This window comes from Phyllopteryx taeniolatus, chromosome 5 (genome assembly GCF_024500385.1).
Source record: "Phyllopteryx taeniolatus isolate TA_2022b chromosome 5, UOR_Ptae_1.2, whole genome shotgun sequence".
In the NCBI taxonomy this organism is placed as follows: Eukaryota; Metazoa; Chordata; class Actinopteri; order Syngnathiformes; family Syngnathidae; genus Phyllopteryx; species Phyllopteryx taeniolatus.
Genome location: NC_084506.1, coordinates 10,958,060 through 10,981,468, shown reverse-complemented (window position 1 = coordinate 10,981,468; position 23,409 = coordinate 10,958,060). Strand labels below are relative to the sequence as shown.

The following is a 23,409-nucleotide window of genomic DNA, read 5'->3' as shown; positions in this document are numbered from 1 at the left end:
GGTTGGACCACGGTTTTACATATATACCTGTATGTATGTGTAACTGAAACGTCAATAAAGATGACACCCAGCACCCCAGTCTCGGGCTACCGCCGCTCTCCCCGCCGAGGTAGACGACCACGGAGTTGCGAGATTCAACTTCGCACACAGACGCTAAGTGAGTTACAAGCCAGGAGCATCAAAACGGAGACAAAAGACATTTGGTTTTGTACCAGAACGCTAAATGAATTGACTTCCAACACCAGCCAGCCTGGAAAGCCTCAGCAACAAAGACGTCTCCTTCCTGCTGTGTGCCACGACACCTGTCCAGCCGGGCTGGGACAATGGACGGGACACTAGCGACACCCACAGGCGGCGGAAAGCCACTGCAACCTGGATTAACTGATCACAGTCTTCACTGGACTTGAATGGGATCTAATATTTTAAGAACTTTACATGAATGCCACTAGTGACTGTATTTCTGCAAACTTGAATGTCTGATGTCAAATCTGTTGTCATCTGAACCGGATGAAATGTTTCACCCCACAACACGAATGCCACATTGCAAATATTAGTGTTCCCAACAATCACATACACTTGGAACATTTGTTAACGGGATTAAAGAGGTTGGACGCGTGACAATGCAAAGCAGGAAAATGGTCTCGTTATCTGAAATCCAATAATTAATGTTTTATTCCACTGGTTTTAAACCAGGCGGCACGGTGGACGACTGGTTAGAGCGTCAGCCTCACAGTTCTGAGGACCCGGGTTCAATCTCCGGCCCCGCCTGTGTGGAGTTTGCATGTTCTCCCCGTGCCTGCGCGGGTTTTCTCCGGGCACTCCGGTTTCCTCCCACATCCCAAAAACATGCATGAATTGGAGACTCTAAATTGCCCATAGGCATGACTGTGAGTGTGAATGGTTGTTTGTTTCTATGTGCCCTGTGATTGGCTGGCAACCAGTTCAGGGTGTACCCCGCCTCCTGCCCGATGACAGCTGGGATAGGCTCCAGCACGCCCGCGACCCTAGTGAGGAGAAGCGGCTCAGAAAATGGATGGATGGATGGATGGAATACTTTCCGTACCCACTGTACGTTACATATGTGTGTTAATACATACTTGCTGAGTTTGTTCCATTTTTTGGTGGAACCTTGGGAGTTCCCTAGCTCCAAAAGGCTCTTACTCACAGCCAAAGCATTTTCTGTCACCAGTATTTTCTCAATTTCCAAAAATAACAACTGTTCATACTAAAAAAAAAATGAAAAAAAAGATAGATCAGTGCAAAGTCAATTAATACGATGTATAGTTGTTCGTTTCAGTAAACAGTCGTGCTCACCGTTATTGGCACCCCTTCATTTTTTTTGCATAACTTGCATAACTTCAGAAATAAATGGAAATGTACCAAATTTATATCGTCAGGATCTTTCAATTGGAGGTCCAAAGTAATTTAACAAAGCAAACTGTTTTTTTCAACTAAGATATTTTAATATTAAAGAAAAGAAAAAACAGCAATATTGGCACCCCTCCTTAATATTTGGTTACACTCCCTTTGGCAGCGATGACAGCCTCTTCTTATATCCATCTATAAGCTTTTAGCATTTCTAAAGTGGTATTGTCTCACACTCTTCCTTTGCAATTTGTTCAAGCTCTTGAACATATGCAGGGTTCTTTTCCGCAATGGCAGATTTCAGCTCCCCCTAAAGATTTTCAATTGGATTGAGATCAGGACTCATTGCTGGCCATTTTAAAACAGTCCATTTTTTCCTTTTCAACCATTCCTGTGGATGTGTGCTTTGGGTCTTTGTCTTGCTGGAGGACCCATGATCTTTGCCTCAAACCAAGTTTTCTAACGCTGGCTAAGACATCCATCCATCCATTTTCTGAGCTGCTTCTCCTCACTAGGGTCGCGGGCGTGCTGGAGCCTATCCCAGCTGTCATCGGGCAGGAGGCGGGGTACACCCTGAACTGGTTGCCAGCCAATCGCAGGGCACATAGAAACAACCAACCAGTTGCACTCACATGCACACCTACGGGCAATTTAGAGTCTCCAATTAATGCATGTTTTTGGGATGTGGGAGGAAACCGGAGTGCCCGGAGAAAACCCACGCAGGCACGGGGAGAACATGCAAACTCCACACAGGCGGGGCCGGGGATTGAACCCGGGTCTTCAGAACTATGAGGCTGACGCTCTATGGCTAAGACATTTCGCTCTAAAATCTAATAATAATGATTGAATGAATTAATAATAATATGATAATTTTGGGCGGCACCGTGGCCGACTGGTTAGAGCGTCAGTCTCACAGTTCTGAGGACCCGGGTTCAATCCCCGGTCCCGCCTGTGTGGAGTTTGCATGTTCTCCCCGTGCCTGCGTGGGTTTTCTCCGGGCACTCAGGTTTCCTCCCACATCCCAAAAACATGCATTAATTGGAGAATCTAAATTGCCCGTCGGTGTGAATGTGAGTGCGAATGGTTGTTTGTTTGTATGTGCCCTGCGATTGGCTGGCAACCAGTTCAGGGTGTACCCCGGCTCCTGCCCGATGACAGCTGGGATAGGCTTCAGCACGCCCGCGACCCTAGTGAGGAGAAGCGGCTGAGAAAATGGATGGATGGATGGATGATCATTTTCTTATTTCATGTTACATGTGATACAGTCAAGGCCAGATGTAACAAAGCGGCCCCACAGGATTATGGATCCTCCACCATGCTTGACTGTTTCCAGAGTGACCTTTTCCTTCAAGACTTCACTTTGTCTGAAAACATAATACTATTTGTGTGCATTGCTGAAAAGCTCTATTTTTGTTTCATCTGTCCATAAATTTTTTTGTATCATTTGTTCTTTTGTATCAAATACAAGTTCTGTATAGAAAAACGTTGTTTCACTTGATTAATTTTCTTCTGGAGATATTCCACATTTAGTCCTTAAATTACATGGGTGCCAATAATGGTAAGCACTACTGCACATAATACTCAAGAGTATATACAGTAAAGCTATTCAATTAATCTGTTCCAATTCCTTTAATATAATCTGCGTTGGATTACATGAAATGCATCTAAAATGACCTCTTACACAAACAGGAGATTTAAAAGCATAACATCAGTAACAATTTGAGGACTAACGTGAACGGCACTGGTAGCCTCCCTTTCGACAGCTGTTCTGGCCTGGTCAACCACATCACTGTACGATTCATTAGCTGTAAAGAAATGACAGGAACAAAAAAAAAACAGGTCTCCAGAGTTACATTTGTGTTTTGACTCTTGCATGTAATGTCAAATTGTCAATCAATGATCACACTGCTTACGTTCATGTTCGTGTTATGCATTGGTATATATTTACCCAGGCTTCGAGGCAAATTTAGGGAGATCTTTGGGAACACTCCCTCGCCTGTAAGTGTGATGACCTGTGGTGGTAAGTGAGCCACAACGAGCTGAAACTGCTTAGTGAACCTCTCAGGGATGCCAGGGAGGTAGCGCACACACAAACAATGTTTCGAACCAGCTTCAACGTAACCCTGTAACACAAAACACTGGTTGGAAAAAGAACTGTATACATACAGTATATACTGTGTGTGTGTGTGTATGTGTGTGTGTGTGTGTATGTATATATATATATATATATATATATATATATATATATATATATACATATATACACACACACACACACACGCACACACACACAGTATATAGTGTTCGTGCATACAGATATTTTTTAAAGTAACTGTCGTTCATGGTCACAACTTCAACTCACTGTAGGGGGGATGACCTGTGGTTGACCAGGTCGGATCTCCTCGTTCTGCTCATTCTCAATTTCCAGCATTGTGTCCTGCTGCTCCTGATCCACAGTGATCTTTTCCTTTTGAACATTTTCAGTGCTGAATTTAAAGCCCACCTTTCCGGTATTCCTTAGAATTACAGTCGACTCTCCAATTTGATCAAAACGCTGCAATATGTACATAGAAAAGTGATTATGCTTCTTAAATTATTGCTTTTTTGTTTGTTTTATTTTAAAGTCTCACTTGGTGCATTTGCAAAAGAAAATAATTACCTAGTGGAATTTATGTCAGTTATGAAATGTATCTGAGCGATAACTGTGCTTTTGCACTCAGCTGGATGCTTGTGATGTTGCTTGGTTACAAGTTCCTTCTTCATTGAGCAAAAAGTATACAACAGTGAACCCAGTTTCTTTATTTTTGCTATGGACTGAAAATATTTGGGTTTGACATGAAAAGATGAACATGAGACAATAGATTAATGATGAATGCTTTGATCGGTGGGTATTACTGTACATCTAACATAGATATGATACACAATGTGAAAGATAGCACCTTTTGTTTGAATCCACCCATTTTTCAAGTGATCAATTGTATTAGAATGTGATTGACAGGTGGGTTTTCTTTCCCAGGTGGATATTAGATTGATTATTAAAACAATAGATAGTGCTAATTGTCTACACTCAGTTGCAGATTTGAGTTTTGCCTGACTTATTCATACTCGCTAGAGGTGTAACTAACATGAATACCAGAGCGCTACCTGCAGTGTAAGGGTGAAAAATGAACAAATGTCAAGTTGAGAGTTGGTAGAAAATCAGTAATAGTCACTGCAAAAACATTGGTCAGAGTCAATACAACCAATTAGGATGTTCTTGAGAAGAAAGAATGCATTGGTGTAAAGACCTCAAATAGGAAGCCGAAGGAAAATAGAAGCACTTGCTGACAGAAAAATTGTGAGCGCTGTAAAGCAGCCCCAAAAATGACTGTCTCGAGAGGATAGAGTGAAGGTGTCACAAGCTACGGTTTGCAGAAGACTTTATGAACAAAATTACATAGGCTACATTAGCAGAGACAAACCTCTCATTGGCAAGAAGAAGAGGACGGACATACAGGAATATTACTGCAAAGTAAAGAGACAGGGCTCAATAATTCTGAAAGAAAAATGCAACCAAAGAGACTGAGCGAGCCAAAACAACAAGAGAACTGCATTTAGTTCACAGAGTTCATCAGGCGACATTTTTTAGATTTGACAATACGCAGGCTAAAATCCTATAGATTGTGCATCTTAACCTCTAAAACAAACAGCAACTGAAAGAGGCTGCTTAGGCAGCCTGGAAAATCATTACACAAAGAATGGAAAAGTATGGTGATTGCAGATACTGCATTGATTGATTCATTTATTACCCCTAGAAGATTTATTTATTTTTGTTAATCTCGTGTATTTGGCTGGTTTACCCAATGTTGGCCATAGAGTGTATATGCATGAATACACTACAGACTACAGAGTAGTATACAGTATTTAACAGAGTAATACCTGCAAACCAAAGTCGACAGTGACTGAGTCCAGACTGAAGCTGATTTCTGATGCTTCTCCTCTGAGTCTAATGTCATATATTGGTCCATGTTCTACTTGGCACTGTGCGATCACCTCTCGCCTAACGAAGTCCTGGCCGTGGAAAATGAACGTTACCAACTGCTGCTCACCGGGTTTCAGATGCCCATGCATTGGCAAGACATCAAAGATCTACAGAAAGAACATCAACATCAGCTCAGTTTGACACCCTGTCATATGATGACTTCACAATCTTAATGAGTATTTCAGAGCGTCCCTCAGTAGCATTCATTTCAGACAAAAATTTGTGTTTTTTTTCTTTGTAGCATATTGTGGCCCCAAATAATATTTTCTTCCTTTGCAGTTCTGGGTAATAATATTGCATCACGCCCTCCTGTGTGCAGTTTGCATGTTCTCCCCATGCTTGTGTTAGTTTCCTGGTACTCCTAGGTGACTTCCTCCCATGTTACAAAAACATACACCATTCATTGAAGCATCTAGATTGTCTACATATAGAGCTTTTCATAATAACTATTGTTTAGGTTGCATGTTGTAGCCTACCTCTTGCACACACACGGAGCATTGTGGGATGTCCTGGTCTGGTATAATACATTCATCGCTGAGAGCAGCTGTAGAGGGGTAGGAAGACCTTTATGGGGAGAAATATTATGTTATTGTACACAATGGATGCAGTATGGGGACATTAAAAAGAGGGCTAAATTAAACAAATACGTTTCCCACAATGGATATGAAATAAAACAGTCAACATGTGATCGAGGTGTATACTTGCAGCTTTAATGTAAGAGGCAGTTAGTATTTAGGAATTACTGCCGCTTTCTCAGTGGCTCAAAGTATTTGGATGAAGTGACTTAATTGTAAACATAAATACAGTATTTAATACTTAGATTACTACCATTTTCTGTCAATGGCTGCCTGAATTTTTTAACGGATGTATTACGTGTTCAAATAAAGTGCTAAAATTCAGGATAATTCTTTGAAAACTCTAACAAAATACAGATAATATTTGATGTTTTGATCATATGGGTAGAAGCAAAATCATGCATTGTAAAAATGCATAATACATAGGTAGAAGTGTTTTCCAGAATTTTGAGGGCAACTTTTGGGGTGCGTATTATACATGCGTGGGCATTACACACGAGAAAGCATGTACTGATAAGGACTTAAATTCTGCCACAGTTTTGTTGACAGTTGGTGCTGGTGGCCCACTGAAAATACACTTGTTGCATAAAATGATAAATGATGTGTTTCAGTGTTAATATACCTGATGGCACATTGTGTATGATCCACCAAACAGGCCCAGCGATAAAATACCGGCAATGGGGAACAGTTTGTCATTGTAACTTCCTGGTGATTTTCTGTGGAGTTGAGCACACTGCCAAAATCCACTGTTGTGGAAGAAAAATGGAGGTTGGGATAATGGACTTCTGCATGCAGTTCCACGTTGTCTTGTTGTGGGTGTCCTATGTAGTGCATGTTGAGGGTCTGGAAAACATGACCAAGAAAAGAAAATGTAATTATTCAAATACAACCCTAATTCCAGTGAAGTTGGGACGTTGTGTTAAACATAAATAAAAACAGAATACAATGATTTGCAAATCATGTTGAATCTATATTTAATTGAATACACTACAAAGACAAGATATTTAATGTTCAAACTGATAAACTTGATTGTTTTTAGCAAAAAATCATTAACTTAGAATTTTATGGCTGCAACACGTTCCAAAAAAGATGGGACAGGTGGCAAAAAAGACTGAGAATGTTGAGGAATGCTCATCAAACACCAGCTTGGAACATCCCACAGGTGAACAGGCTAATTGGGAAAAGGTGTGTGCCACGATTGGGTATAAAACGAGCTTCCCTGAATTGCTCAGTCATTCACAAGCAAAGACGGGGCAAGGTTCACCTCTTTGTGAACAAGTGCGTGAGAAAATAGTCAAAACAGTTTAAGGACAATGTTCCTCAATGTACAATTGCAAGGAATTTAGGGATTTCATCATCTACGGTCCATAATATCATCAAAAGGGTCAGAGAATCTGGAGAAATCACTGCACGTAAGCGGCAAGGCCGAAAACCAACATTGAATGCCCATGACCTTCGATCAATGCATCAAAAACCGACATCAATGTGTAAAGGATATCACCACATGGGCTCAGGAGCACTTCAGAAAACCAATGTCAGTAAATACAGTGTGGCGCTACATCCGTAAGTGCAACTTGAAACTCGACTATGCAAAGCAAAAGCTATTTATCAACAACACCCAGAAACGCCGCCGGCTACTCTGGGCCCGTGCTCATCTAAGATGGACTCATGCAAAGTGCAAAAGTGTTCAGTGGTCCGACGAGTCCACATTTCAAATTGTTTTTGGAAATTGTGTACGTCGTGTCCTCTGGGCCAAAGAGGAAAAGAACCATCCGGACTCTTATGGACGCAAAGTTCAAAAGCCAGCATCTGTGATGGTATAGAGCTGTGTTTGTGCCAATGGCATGGGTAACTTACACAACTGTGAAGGCACCATTAATGCTGAAAGGTACATACAGGTTTTGGAGAAACATATGCTGCCATCCAAGCAATGTCTTTTTCATGGACGCCCCTGCTTATTTCAGCAAGACAATGCCAAACCACATTCTGCATGTGTTCCAACAGCGTGGCTTTGTAGTACTAGACTGGCCTGCCTGCAGTCCAGACCTGTCTCCCATTGAAAATGTGTTGCGCATTATGAAGCGTAAAATACGACAACAGAGACCCCGGACTGTACAACAAGCAAGAATGGGAAAGAATTCCACCTACAAAGCTTCAACAATTAGTGTCCTCAGTTCCCAAACGTTTATTGAATGTTGTTAAAAGAAAAGGTGATGTAACACTGTGGTAAACATGACCCTGTCCCAGCTTTTTTGGAACGTGTTGCAGCCATAAAATTCTAAGTTAATGATTATTTGCTAAAAACAATAAAGTTGATCAGTTTGAACATTAAATATCATGTATTTGTCGTGTATTCAATTAAATATAGTTTGAACATGATTTGCAAATCATTGTATTCTGTTTTTATTTATGTTTAACACAACGTCCCAACTTCATTGGAATTGGGGTTGTATATAATTTTTTTTATTTTGAAGATTTTGTTTAATTTCCTTCAAGTTTAAAAGATTAAAACATTGCTCAAATAATTTCATATTACACAATATATTATACTAACTATGTAGTTATTGGTAAAGTAGTGATAAACAAAGCTTCCTGGCAAGATAGCTATGAGTCTTCTCCATGATACAGGATACATAATAATTTCTTTCAAATGTATTGGCCTCTAAAACACAACTTGTAGACCACTTACAATTGGTTAATTTTAGCTATCAAAAGGCAGTAAAAGATACTTTTATTCCCCCAAAAAACTAAACACAAAAAAACTTAATGTTACCTGATCCACGATTTGTGACAACTGACCATGGAAGCATGTTGGATCAAAACATATCCACAAATGAGTCTCTTCCCCTTGAACTAATGTCATGCTCTGTTAAAACAAACAAATAAAAACACATTGGTACTTAAGTCGTTCAGGAACCTCACAGTGGATGCAATGCAAAGATCATCATCAACATGCTTTAGTAGAAGTAGTAGTAGTAGTAATAAGTTGCAGATACTACTTTTTTTTTCTGCACTCCTAAACATTGGTGTGTCCTGCATACTATCCATTGCACAAATTTACAGGAGGCAATACGTATTTTACCATAGGGTGACCACACATTTCACTCATTGGAATGAATGAGCCTGTTTAAACAAAACAAAAAAACACCTTCTAGCATGCAAAGCAGTGCATATGCATGTACAGTAATTGGGAAATGTATTAGAAGGATTGATCAGTAATACACACTCCTCTTCAGGCATCTCGCTTGTTTCAAGTGGGAGAGAAGAAGACGTACCTTAGTGTTAGCATTACTGTGGACTCCCTGGGCCTCACACAGGGAGAAAGGAGTAGCAAGAGAGAGCTCCATGGATAGAGAAAGAGATGACACATTCTTTAAAACCAGCTCCTCATACAGTTGGGTCAGCTCTTCTCCCGGGAGCTGTTAGACATATATATATATACAATCGGATATAAAGGCTAGGAAATAGTGACAGAGTTTAAAAAATAAAATAAAATCATTATCCCAATTCTTTGATCAACCTTTTCTATGTAGAAATTCAGCTGCTGGGAGGACATGCTGAGCATAGGGGTCACAAATTGGCACATCACCTCCACAGAAAAGATATGCTCCTTAATTCCCTGATGACCCACAATGCCACAGCAGACAAGATACTCTCTCACAACCTGAGGAGGCAGATAATGCACACTTGTATAAAGACAGTGTATAAGAATTATTAATTCAACTGCAATTGAAAGGAGCTGGTTGACACACAAGCTGCACAGTGATATGGCACAGCAAATAGAGCCGCTGACTATTATGTGGTGACCAGCCTCAGGAGTGTGAATTGTGTTCCAAGTAGTGAGGCATATTGGTGCTTTTGGGAGTGATCCAGGGTGAATATCAGAACAGAACAAGCCGAGATATTGACCCACTTCAGTGCGTGGGACTCGCAGCGCTTATGTGCACAAGTGGCCACTTGTCTCTGAGAATGTTGTATCGTATCGTATTGTATCACTGGGAGGAAAAAGCTGACACAACGATTATCATTGGAGGCAAGAGGGAGGATTATTCACCCTCCTTTTGCGGTATGCCCAAACCACGACGTCCAGAGAGAGGACGACGCGCGCAGGGACACATCCATCCAGCTTGAGACGATTCCCAGCCGTTACGCCCAGTTGGAGTTGTTACGCCCAGTCGGGAGTTCTATGACTGTAAAGACTTCACAACAAGTTTCTTCTACGTACACAGACTAGTAAAAATAAGTGGAAAATGTCGAAGCCAATGCAAAACAAAAATACATTAAAGATGTCAAGCTTCTCATTGAAAACAAATTTGACGGACTGAAAACATTTGAATGCTCATGGGGAGAATCCTTGAGACAAAAAATAATGTAAAAGATTTACTGCTTTTGACCAAGAGGGCTGAACAGCTAGAGGATGAATAGAGAGAACAACAAAATGACAATGCTGAAAGGTAGGCTCAATGTGCTCGAGCAATACTCCAAAATGAATGACATACAGTGTGTACAGAAAGTTTGCAGACCCCCTTAACTTTTTTGCTCTTTGTTATATTGCAGGGCGGCTCGGTGGTCGACTGGTTAGAGCGTCTGCCTCACAGTTCTGAGGACCGGGATTCAATCCCCGGCCCCACCTGCCTGGGTTTTCTCCGGGCACTCCGGTTTCCTCCTCCATCCCAAAAACATGCGTGGTAGGTTAATTGACAACTCTAAATTGCCTGTAGGTGTGAATGTGAGTGCGTATGGTTGTTTCTTTGTATGTGCCCTGCGATTGGCTGGCAACCAGTTCAGGGTGTACCCCGCCTCCTGCCCGATGATAACTGGGTTAGGCTCCAGCACGCCCGCGACCCTAGTGAGGAGAAGCGGGTCAGAAAATGGATGGATGGATGGATGTTTTATTGCAGCCATTTGTTAAAATCATTTAAGTTCATGTTTTTCCTCATTAATGTTAAACTGAGCAATTGGGGGAGAAGAGCCTTGATGAGAGAGGTAAAGAAGAACCCAAAGATCACTGTGGCTGAGCCCCAGAGATGCAGTCGGGAGATGGGAGAAAGTTCTAGAAAGTCAACCATCACTGCAGCCCTCCACCAGTCGGGGCTTTATGGCTTGACGGAAGCCTCTCCTCAGTGCAAGACACATGAAAGCCCGCATGGAGTTTGTTAAAAAACAAAACAAAAACAAAAAAAAAACCTGAAGGACTCCAAGATTGTGAGAAATAAGATTCTCTGGTCTGATAAGACCAAGAAAGAAATTGTTGGCCTTAATTCTAAGTGGCATGTGTGGAGAAAACCTGGCACTGCTCATCCAATACAGTCCCAACAGTGAAGCATGGTGGTGGCAGCATCATGCTGTGGGGGTGTTCTTCAGCTGCACGGACAGGACGACTGGTTGCAATTTAAACCCAATTGAGCATCTCTGGAGAAACCTGAAAATGGCTGTCCACCAATGTTCACCAGCCAACCTGACAGAACTGGAGAGGATCTGCAAGGAGGAATGGCAGATGATCCCAAAATCCATGTGTGAAAAACTTGTTGCATCATTCCCAAAAAGACTCATGGCTGTATTAGCTCAAAAGGGTGCGTCTACTAAATACTGAGCAAGGGGTCTGAATACTTATGGCTGTGTGATATTTCCGTTTTTCTTTTTTAATAAATCTGCAAAAATGTCAACAATTCAGTTTTTTTTCTGTCAATATGGGGTGCTGTGTGTACATTAATGTGGAGAAAAATTAACTTAAATGGTTTTAGCAAATGGCTACGATATAAAAAAAGAGTGAAAAAATTAAGGGGGTTTGAATATTTTCCGTACCCACTGTCGTGGTGACAGGGTTAAAAACCAAGCCCTCATTCTATGCCAAAGTGGTGTGGTGTAGAGGGCAACGTGAAGGAGGAGTCGAGCCCGAAGAGGAGGACAACAAGATAGGGGGTATACGGGAGTCTTACACAGGGCACCATTCAAGTAAGGACCACCAAAGACAGCTTCCATAACAGTGCAATTTGTTAATAGAAAGTCTAAAATTAGCCTACTAAAACAGGGAACAGCTTTAAAAAAGACAATGTTTACCTGAATGAACATCTATCCAAAACAAATGTTTAGATAGCAATATCAGACAGGAAATTGAGCAAGGAGATGAAAATCAATGGAACGTGTACAAGAAAGTGAAAAATGTACATCTTAACCAATAAATTCAGAGAAACAGCTAAAGTAGTGAAAAGCCTGGAATATCTAGATAAGGTAATAGAGGTAGTAACATAGCCTACCTAATTTTAATTATGAATATTAATCAAGATACAGACCCTGAAAGAAACATTTACAATAATATTAGACAATTGCAATTATTTTAGAGTGGAAAACTTTACACACATGGATGCAATTGTTGGTACCCCTCTGTTAATGAAAGAAAAGCCCACAGTAGTCACAGAAATAACTTGAATCTCACAAAAGTAATAATAAATAAAAATAATTATGAAAATTAACCCCCCTCCTTGAGCCGTTACCTGAACGTGGTGGAGGGGTTTGTGTGTACCAATGATCCTAGGAGCTAACTTGTCTGGGGCTTTATTCCCCTGGCAGGGTCACCCATGGCAAACAGATCCTAGGTGAGGGACCAGACAAAGCACGGCTCAAAGACCCCTTATGAAGAAGACAAATTATGGACTCAGGTTTCCCTTGCCCGGACGCGGGTCACCGGGGCCCCACTCTGGAGCCAGGCCTGGAGTCAGACTCGCCTCCACGCACCGCTTGGGCTCTGGTACCAGTCCTCTCGAGTGGGGTTGGACTCTCTTCCACTCTGGAGTTGCCCACGGTGAGAGGCGCCGAGCAGGTGTGGGTATACTTATTGCTCCCCGGCTCAGCGCCTGTACGTTGAGGTTCACCCCGGTGAACAAGAGAGTAGCCTCCCTCGCCTTCGTGTGGGGGGACGGGTCCTGACTGTTGTTTGTGCCTATGCACCAAACACCAGTTCAGAGTACCCACCCTTTTTGGAGTCCTTGGAGGGGGTGCTGGAGAGCGCTCCCGCTGGGGACTTCATCGTTCTGCTGGGGGACTTCAATGCTCACGTGGGCAATGACAGTGAGACCTGGAAGGGCGTGATTGGGAGGAACGGCCCCCCCGGTCAGAACCCGAGCGGTGTTCTGTTATTGGACTTCTGTGCTCGTCACGGATTGTCCATAACGAACACCGTGTTCAAGCACAAGGGTGTCCACACGTGCACTTGGCACCAGGACACACTCGCAGTTCGATGATCGACTTTGTGGTCGTGTCATCGGACTTGCGGCCACATGTCTTGGACACTCGGGTAAAGAGAGGGGCGGAGCTGTCAACTGATCACCACCTGGTGTTGAGTTGGCTCCGATGGTGGGGGAAGATGCCGGTCCGACGCGGCAGGCCCAAACGTATTGTGAGGGTCTACTGGGAACGTCTGGTGGAATCCCCTGTCAGAAGGAGTTTCAACTCCCACCTCCAACAGAAATTTGCTCATGTTCCGGGGGAGGCGGGGGACATCGAGTCCGAGTGGACGATGTTCCGCGCCTCCATTGCTGAGGTCACGGCTTGATGAAGCCAACAGAACCACATCATCTGCAAAAGAGATGGATGAAGTGGCTGGGGAAAGGGAAGTCTGGGCGTCCCTGCTAAAGCTACTGCCCCCGCGACCCGACCTCGGATAAGCGGTAGATGGATGGATGGATGGATGGAAAAATAACCAATGAAAATCAGACATTGCTTTTGAATTGTAGTTCAACAGAATTATTTTAAAAACTAACTTAAATAGGCCCTGCCAAAAATGATGGTACCCCTAGAAAATATTGAAAATTATTTGACCATAGGGACATGTTCAAACAAGGTGTGTCTTTTAGTTAGCATTACAGGTGTCTTCAAACTTTTAAGTCAGTTGGCCTATTTAAAGGGTGACTAGTAATCACTGTGCTGTTTGGTGACAAGGTGTGTACAACACTAAACATGGACCAGAGGAAGCAAAGGAGTGTTGTCTCAGGAGATTAGAAATAAAGTTACAGACAAGCACATTAAGTTAAAGGCTATAAAACCATCTCCAAGCAGCTTGATTTTCCTGTGATGACAGTTGCAGACTATTTAGAAATTTAAGATCCACGCGAAAATTGATGACAAATTGAACAGACGGATAATATGAATGGAAACAAAACATCCCAGAACAACCTCCAAAGAAATTAAAGGTGAACTCCAAGGTCAAGGTACATCAGTGTCAGATCGCACCATCCATCATTGTTTGAGCCAAAGTGGACTTCATAAGAGACGACCACAGAGGACACCACTGTCGAAACTAAATCATAAAAAAGCGAGACTGTAATTTGCCAAACTGCATGTTCACAAGCCACAAAGCTTCTGGGAGAATGTCCTACGAGCAGACGAGACAAAACAGGTACTTTTAGCTTACCAAGAAAACAACACCGTCCCTACTGTGTAACATGGAGTTAGGCTCTGTTACGATCTGGGGCTCCTTTGCTGTGTCTGGCAGGGTAGAATAAAATCTCAAGACTATCAAGGTACTGTATTCTAGAGAGAAATGTGCTGCCCAGTGTCAGAAAGCTTGGTCTCATTCACAGGTCATGCAACAGGCTAATGACCTAAAACACACATCTTAAAAACACTCAAGAATGGCGAAGAGCAAAACACAGGATTATTCTGAAGTGGCTTTCTATCAGCCCTGATCTAAATCCTATTGAATATCTGTGGAAGGAGCTGAAACATGCCATCTGGAGAAAACAACCTTTAAACCTGAGACAACTGGAGCAGTTTGCTAAGAAGTGCAGAAGTCTCATTGAAAGTTACACAAACCGTTTGAGCGCAGTGATTGCCTCAAAAGGTTGTGCAACAAAATATTAGGTTAAGTGTACCATCATTGTTGTTGAGGCCTGTTTCATTAGTTTTTTTTGTTTTTTTTTATAAATAAGTCTGTTGAACCATTATTTTCAAGCAACATCTGATTTTCATTGGTTAATTTCCATAACATTTTTATTTATCATTTCTTTTGTCAGTTTCAAGTTATATATTTGACCACTGTAGGTTTTCTTTCATTAACAGAGGGGTACCAACAAAATGTATCCACGTATGAAACAAGAACATTACAGCCTAGAACAATATTTCAATAATTCACTTTATTAGCTGTCATCTTAATAAAAAGAGAATTTAAAAAAAGCTATTGAGTGCAATTGCAATATCCAAAGCATGAGTTAAATTATACAAGTAGGACAGAAAAAGGAGCAGGAACAGAATTGTACATAGACAAGAAACTAAAATATAGTGTAACCGACAGGTCAACAGCTGCTGTGGTGAATGCTTGTGAACGTACAACTATAGAGCTCGATATGGGCAAGAAAGGAAACATCATGATAAGCTGTATTTATTGGGCTACTGTCATTTTCTGTATCATTTTTCTTTGTGTTTAAAATTGTTTTGTGTCTTTTGTTTGGATGTATAAATAATTAAATGTGTCTGTCAAATGAAAATGTGAGATGTGAGTAAGGGGGACTAGACAAAAGCTGAAGCTTCCGCCCCACTCTTTGGTTGTGTCCCTTGTTGTAACTCGTGGAGAGTGACCAATAAACATGTAAACAATACAAGTATGAAAAAGTGGCTTAGGGACTGCTCAGCTATCTCACCTTGGGGGAGTCTGAAGATCCTTTCAGCACCATGTCAACTGAGCCACAAGGGAAAAGTTCCATACGTGTCGGACTGATGCTGAATACTGGTCTGTCTTCAGTTGGGGAGGCCCACGATCCATTTGTAACAGAATCCCTCTTTTTTGCCGCTGAGATGGAGGGCAGGAAAGTCCGACCAGATGAGCACACTGTCTTCCAGTAAAGTCGGTGTACTCGTTGGCCATAGTTAGTCACCTTGAAATGGAAGTCGCACGATCCATGGCTGAGGACAGACATACGTCAAAAGAGAATGTGACACAATATGTTATATGCTTTCAAGTGATATTTTTTTATTTGAATCAATGAATACTACCTGAAGTGTATGCCAAGGTCGAGTTTTGGGTATAAGGGTTTGTCACTGACAATTGTGGTGCCTGTGCCCATAGCAGACAGGGCAACAGTGTGAGTTTGACTGCCTTGGATGGAAATCTCAAGTTTGTCTTGAAATAAGAGTGTATCTTTTAGATTTGCCACAACCTTAAGCTGCACTTGACCATGTGGTGGCACTTTCCCTTCATTGGGTTCAACACGCCAAGGAGACTTTCCTTGGCCCTATGGAAACAGAAACAATCAGTCTTAATTTTTTCTGTCTCTTTTTTTCTACATGTTGTCAACAGGGTTGGATTTGTACAAGGAGCTCACAAATACTGCTTTACAATCTCCAAAAAGTGTCAGACAATGCATTAAAGCTGAACATAATCAGTTATCAACATGTCTTTTACATTCCATTGGCTTGTGTCATTTGCCAAAATATCACCACCACAATGTTTTCTGATGGAAGAACTCGTCCAGACAGACAAAAAGTAAAGTGGAAAATGTGCATCTAACCAGACATTGCGCTCATATTTGTCTCATGTACATTGGACCTGAAAAAGTATTTCATATGCCTTCCAGCTTAGAGTTGCACTCAGTAGAAATCTGTTTTGTTGCTAAATACATTAAATATGTTTGAAGTGCTGAAAACATGCAAAGAGTTATAACAATATAGTGCATAATGTTTTTTAGATATAGCTTAAGCATCTTTTCCACCGTTTGAATGTTCCTGATTTTGTGGGCGGGGCTAAAATACAGCCCCATGACATCACGGGGCAGGGGCATATAGTTTCTAGCGTGAGTTCCCTCCCCTACTATATAAGGACAAAGTGACGTCTTTTCGTTTGGCTATGCTGCTCAGTTGTGAGTTAGCTGTGCTTAGCTTCCATAACAAGGCCCATTTTCCACTCCATCGTGCAGTTAGCAAGCTAACGATGGCTGCACCCTGAAAATGCGCCTTTGCTGGATGCCTCAATTTATGGAACAGGTCTGTGACATTTTTTTAAGGTCCCAAAAAATGAGGAAATTAAAAAGCGATGGATTGACTTTTTGAGAAGACACGCAGAAGGCGAGCTGAACATCAACACCACTGTCTGACTCTGTAGTGCGCATTTTATGATGGATAGTTTTGTTAACTTTCACCACAGACAACATGGCTTCTTGGGTAATTTGGTACTTGTGAATAGGGCAGTGCCGACTGTCTAACTACCTGGGCTCCCTCTTACCATCCCGTTGTTGTCAGGTGCCATTTTCAGCTGGAACATTATGTCATCAACGAGTTGATTTGTGTGCCTATTTTTATGATTATAGTCCACAATAACCATTCAATTTTGAAGTTGAGCCTTAATGTGATTTTACATCGTATAAGCTATCACCCCCTCAGTATGTTAGATTCCTTTTGGCACACAGACTCGACACGCCCGCAGCATCTCAGAGCTGAGAGGTGACCCTTATCATTAAAAATTTGAGGCCTGATTTTATATACTTAGGGATTTTTATTTCATTCATTAAAATTTGGCAGGCTTGTTAACATGACTCTTCTCTGTGCTGTGTGGAATGTACATGAAATTTTTGGGCCTGTTTAGTGCCACTTTAAATAAACTATGGCATTATTTTAGCGGCAGATCTGAGTTGAGTGTTTGTACCATGCGTGCTGTGAAGCATGCTGGAATAGGTGACTGGTTGGACAGGGGAAGGGTTTTGGCAACATCTGTCAGAACAGGTATTTTGCCAAATTCCAGTTGTTGAATCTGACACTGAAGGTGAACTATAGGACCACGCCCTGTGCATGACAAGACAACCCCCTGAAAGAGAACAGGAGATACACAGACAAATACTATATTAAGACAACATGATGCCAATTACAAGGAAATGGTATGTTTGCACGCACTTACCAGTGGTGGGTGGATACTGCCAAACAGAGCAATGTACAGAGTGTGATGCTGCTTTCCAACATCCTTCACCAGAAGAAACACAGGAAGGTCTGCTGAGCTGTGAGGAGGAATTACTCCCCTTGATAAAGAACTCCCAAATATCATTGAAGGGCTTTCTTCATATTCCTAAACATGGGGAAATAATGTACACAATTATTGTGTATCACATGTAGCCTCTGTATATGTGCATATACTGTCACACTGATAGCTGTATTTTAAAATTAAAAAAAAGACATTCTTGATCATAAATGAGCAAAATGTCGTTTTATCCCATAAAGAAGTTTATGAAATGGCAATTTATAGTCCTGAATAGCTACATATTATTGAAAAAGGTACAGCATATTAAATGTTTATCAGTCTTTCCACTCTTGACAAAGTGCCCTGTGTTTGTTGTTAAAACTGAGGAAAGAGTGTTTAGTTTTAATCCCATGTACTGATAAAAACACATAAAATCAGAAGATGATCCAGAAAGTGTTAATCACGGTTAAACACACACAAATCTATGCGGCAATGAACAAACTATAATTTCATGTATCCTAGTGGAATTCAAAAGTCAGCTATTCGTCACTCCTTCTACTCCTGGTATAAAAAAAAAAACAGCAACAGTGAACTGCTTTACCTGCTCCAGCATGCCATAGCAGACAGGCAGAGAGCTTTGGTTCATTAGGCGTACTTTCTTTTCATAAGGGTGATTGAGGAAACACTTCTGAAAGTCTAGGACTGGAGTCTCCACCATGATCTCTGGAACAATACACCTGTCCACAGAGCAGAGAGGGAATGGAGAAAAAAAGGTTCTGAGCTTCACTTGCATACATATTATGGAACATAGACTTAATTTATTGTACAGTGGTGCCTTGAGATACGAGTGCATTCACCTACACGTTTTTTTTTATGATGAACAATGAACTAACGTGTGGTTTTGGAACGTGAGAGGAAGTCTTAGTACCTGGAGAAAACCCTCAAAAGCACAGGGAGAACATAAAAACTCCATACCAAAGGCCCACACCAAGATTAAAACCAAGAACCTCTCTACTCTAAGGCAGACATGCTAGCTACGCATTCTCCGATGCTGCCCACTACTACTTACATTTAAAAAATATTTAGTCTTTGTAATTGTCAGTGCCAATCCAATTTTAGTCTGCATTGAACTTGTTTGACAAGCCAAAATCTTCAGCAACAGTTTCTGCCACAATGAACCACGGAACGGAATTCATTAATTCATTCATCATCCGTTCCTTATCCTCACAAGGGTCGCGGGAGTGCTGGAGCCTATCCCAGCTATCATCGGGCAGGAGGCGGGGCACACCCTGAACCGGTCGCCAGCCAATAGCAGGGCACACAGAAACAAACAACCATTCGCACTTACAATCACACCTACGGGCAATTTAGAGTCTTCAATTAACCTACGATGCATGTGTTTGCGATGTGGGAGGAAACCGGAGTACCCGGAGAAAACCCACGCAGGCACGGGGAGAACATGCAAACTCCACACAGGCGGGGCCGGGATTTGAACCTCGGTCCCCAGAACTGTGAGGCGGATGTGCTAACCAGTCGTCCACCGCCGAATGGAATTACGTAATAAAACTATTACTAGCTTCAGTTTGTTTTCTACATGTCTTACCTTGCATTAATGGGGAGAGCCATGATCTCTTTTCCAACACCCTCAACATCTACCACCAGAGCCACCCTATAATGTTTGACAGTGTTGGAGCACAGTGTCACCTGTTGAGACAATGCACAAACAAATTTCCATAGATTAGATAGATAAATTAGAAAGATTAGACAAAATAGACAGACATATACAGTAGTTTACTGTTTAGATAAAACCCTTTTGTAAAATCTGTCTCGGAAATCAGGTTGCAATCACATCACAACCAAATACACTAAATACTATTTTAACTGCATATAGCAAGAACAAAAAACAACAAAAAAGTTAAATTACACTCAAAACATGTCAAAGGTAATGTCACAATTTTCAAGACATGCCAACTGGTAACAACATTGTGATACAATATCGCACCACATACAATAATTCTATTCAGTCTAAGAGCTCTATCAGATATTCTGCCTTTATGAAGATAATAATGCTCAGATGCAATGTAAATGTCAGTGTCAATAGGTATTCGTTTAACAACACAGTTATTACACTGGTTGTAGTGTACAGTGGTGTAGTTCTAAAGGCAGAATATTTTATACAGCTGTTGTATTAAACATCATTATTATATAACAGTGGCCATAATGTGGCTGATTAATGTACTTTTTGTCTTGAAATAAAATGTTCATTAAAGATAATAAAAGTAAATTTTTATTTGTTAATTAGTGCTTGGTATAAAACTTTACATCTCATTACAATCAGTGTTATAACTTACTAATGTTAAAACAGACTAAATTAGGGTAAGGGGCAATAAAGGAAATGTGGATAAATAAATAATAAATAATAATAATAATAAATAAAAAAACATCACTGTAAGGACCTTCAAAAACTGTATAAATTGTTTTACTATCAATAATAAACTTCGGCACGGTGGTGACTGGTTAGAGCGTCAACCTCACAGTTCTGAGGACCCGGGTTCAATCCCCGGCCCCGCCTGTGTGGAGTTTGCATGTTCTCCCTGTGCCTGCGTGGATTTTATCTGGGCACTCCCAAAAACATGCATTAATTGGAGCCTCTAAATTGCCCGTAGGTGTGACTGTGAGTGCGACTGGTTGTTTTTTTGTATGTGCCCTGCGATTGGCTGGCAACCAGTTCAGGGTGTACCCCGCCTCCTGCCCGATGACAGCTGGGATAGGCTCCAACACGCCCGCGACCCTAGTGAGGAGAAGCGGCTCAGAAAATGGATGGATGGAATAATAAACTTCCACTTATTCATCCATCCATCCATCCATTTTCTGAGCCGCTTCTCCTCACTAGGGTCGCGGGCGTGCTGGAGCCTATCCCAGCTATCATCGGGCAGGAGGCGGGGTACGCCCTGAACTGGTTGCCAGCCAATCGTAGGGCACATACAAACAAACAACCATTCGCACTCACATTCACACCTACGGGCAATTTAGAGTTGCCAAATAACCTACCATCCATGTTTTTGGGAAGTGGGAGGAAACCGGAGTGCCCGGAGAAAACCCACACAGGCACGGGGAGAACATGCAAACTCCACACAGGCGAGGCCGGGGATTGAACCCCGGTCCTCAGAACTGTGAGGCAGACGCTCCAACTAGTCATTCACCGTGCCGCCATCCACTTATTCAAAAGTTGCTTTTTATGTATTTTTTTTCATTGTGGTGGAGCGCAAGCAATGTATTAAAATTGTTAAATTTGTACTAATAACAAAATAAAACTCTGTACCTTGATGCTGACATCCGCCATGGCCCGTACAAAGCCCACATCAGGACTGACAGTGAACTCAACAGGCATTGCACCGAGGTCGGGAGCAGCACTACCTTGCCAGTTGTTCCTACACAGCTCACACACTTGTTGGTCACTGGTCACACTGGGAGACCCCATTCCATCTCCCACAACACGCAGGGAAAAGTTCATTGGGACAAAGGATGTGTTAAAGAGGGTACAAATTTCTGTTTGTTGGAAACCTGTAAGAATAAATAAATAAATATAAATATGAAAAGTAAAATATCAAATATGCACATAAAACCTAATCAAGCCTCTGGAGTTGATTGCATTTTGTTTCAGTAAACCTGGGTTTGTCAAATTACTGGAAAAATACTGGTCACACTGTTTAGTATCCAGAGAATGTATAAAATTAAAAACCTAAAAGGGACATGTTTTGGAGTTTTGACTTTTTAACTGCTTGTATACAGACCTTTGTCTGGAGTCTCACCCCACCTAGCAAGTAAAATTAAGTGTCGTGTATGAGGTGCTGCCTCCATGAGTAAAAATGTTTTATTTTATTTTCAGGAACACGCTTCATTTCCACCCTCAGGGCTTCATTCTGCAAGTAGAAGCAGCTTGTCTTGATCATTCTCCTACAGTAGCTTCAACACTAACTGTCATAGCAACAGAAGCTATGACAGTATGACAGTGAAACAGGGTAACTTTTTCGGAGGCATAAAATAATTAAACAAAATAAAAGTAAATTATGTGTTGCCTGATCACAGCCACAGGGAAAGCTGTATTTGTGTTGCACACCCAGCAGTAGAGGGGCAGTTGCTCATTTACGAGCAGCATGCGAGACAGCACCGCCCCCTAAAAACCAGATGGCTTTAGCAAAGCTCAAAACAAAATTTGAAAATTCTGCTAAAATTCTTTATCCTTGGGGTATCTTGACAAGCGCATGTCACAGATGTGACTTGATGTTATTATGACAACTGGGAACTGTTATTTAGAAAAATGTATATTATGTCTCCTTTAACATATATATACTAACCAAATGCTACATCTCCAAAATTGAGTTCTGAAACACTGAAGTGAAAAGTGGGACCTATGACACAGCCCCTACAACAGAAAACAAAAACATTAAACCATCAGATGGTTGAAATATAAAAACAGCATAAATTGAACAACAATTATGCAATGGTGAAAAATCACACAAGGTATTTTGATTACAATGTTGAAAGCATTTTCATTATCAATGACTGAGGGCTCTATTTTCGTAGACGGCGCATCTGTGGTGGGATGCAAATTCTGGCGTATTATGATTTCCGTGTTTTTCAATTTGGCAGACCAGTCTCCGCTAGACTGGGCGTTCTGGTGCAGCGAGAGATTGTCCTTGGACACGCATCTGGCGGAGAGACAATTTGGTGGCAATCAATCTAAACTTAACCCTGCACAGACCATGCCTAAATACTGGTACAAGGTAGACTGCTGGTCAAACACAATTTTGGGGAATTTGATACGAGCACAGGCAGACTGACACTGTGGTTCGTGGGCATATTTAGGTCACCAGCGGTTATCACCAGTTCATTCTGTATACCTGGCCACATTGTCTGTTGCCACCCTGCCAAGAGCTCCAATGCTCCACTCACACACAGATCGCTGCGATACACATCGTGGAGATGTCTCCATGCGAGACTGTGAGTGCGCCACATTTAAAGGGAATGAGAGGAGTCGCTTTGATAGGCGGCGTTTGAAGTGGCTGTAAACAGTACCACAGTGGGGCAGCCCACCCACCCACAGATCTGCCGCCTGCGCTCATCCACGAACTTACCCACACTGGTCCAACCCGCCTCTGGCACAGTTGGGCCGCCCACTGCGCCGGATTTATGCCGTTCACGAAAATAGGGCCCTCAGTGTTATTTCACCGTAAGAGCAGTATTACATTCTAACTTCACCTGAAGGTCAGAGTAAGTGGTCGAGGCTGCCCTGTGACAGTTAGCAGTAAGTCTTCAGCGAAAGTTCCCAAAATATTACTGTGGAAGCTGACTTTAACCATATGGCAAGCCCCGGGGAAAACAACACCTTTCGTGGGAGTGAAGGAGAAAAATTGACCAAAAGTGGTACTAGGGCTTGATAACTCAAAAGGGGCATCAATCAGCCCGTGGTTGGACAGCTGCACCTGCAGTAATCCAGTTTTAAAAGG

General features: G+C 41.8%; 1 protein-coding gene across 1 annotated transcript in view; it reads right to left on the bottom strand.

Moving 5' to 3' along the window:
* hydin (HYDIN axonemal central pair apparatus protein) overlaps positions 1 to 23,409 on the bottom strand; it is a 131,753-nt gene that overhangs the window by 95,753 nt on the left and 12,591 nt on the right. The window contains exons 10-28 of the mRNA XM_061773925.1: positions 23,162 to 23,385; positions 22,258 to 22,325; positions 21,222 to 21,463; positions 19,503 to 19,603; positions 18,501 to 18,636; positions 17,843 to 18,007; positions 17,594 to 17,752; positions 15,949 to 16,187; positions 15,597 to 15,858; positions 9,482 to 9,625; positions 9,237 to 9,380; positions 8,735 to 8,827; positions 6,584 to 6,804; positions 5,863 to 5,950; positions 5,284 to 5,493; positions 3,728 to 3,919; positions 3,314 to 3,488; positions 3,097 to 3,170; positions 1,098 to 1,225 (exon numbers count right to left, since the gene is read on the bottom strand). Of these exons, the coding sequence (XP_061629909.1) occupies positions 1,098 to 1,225; positions 3,097 to 3,170; positions 3,314 to 3,488; positions 3,728 to 3,919; positions 5,284 to 5,493; positions 5,863 to 5,950; positions 6,584 to 6,804; positions 8,735 to 8,827; positions 9,237 to 9,380; positions 9,482 to 9,625; positions 15,597 to 15,858; positions 15,949 to 16,187; positions 17,594 to 17,752; positions 17,843 to 18,007; positions 18,501 to 18,636; positions 19,503 to 19,603; positions 21,222 to 21,463; positions 22,258 to 22,325; positions 23,162 to 23,385 (3,065 nt within the window). The remainder of the gene's footprint in view (positions 1 to 1,097; positions 1,226 to 3,096; positions 3,171 to 3,313; positions 3,489 to 3,727; positions 3,920 to 5,283; positions 5,494 to 5,862; positions 5,951 to 6,583; positions 6,805 to 8,734; positions 8,828 to 9,236; positions 9,381 to 9,481; positions 9,626 to 15,596; positions 15,859 to 15,948; positions 16,188 to 17,593; positions 17,753 to 17,842; positions 18,008 to 18,500; positions 18,637 to 19,502; positions 19,604 to 21,221; positions 21,464 to 22,257; positions 22,326 to 23,161; positions 23,386 to 23,409) is intronic.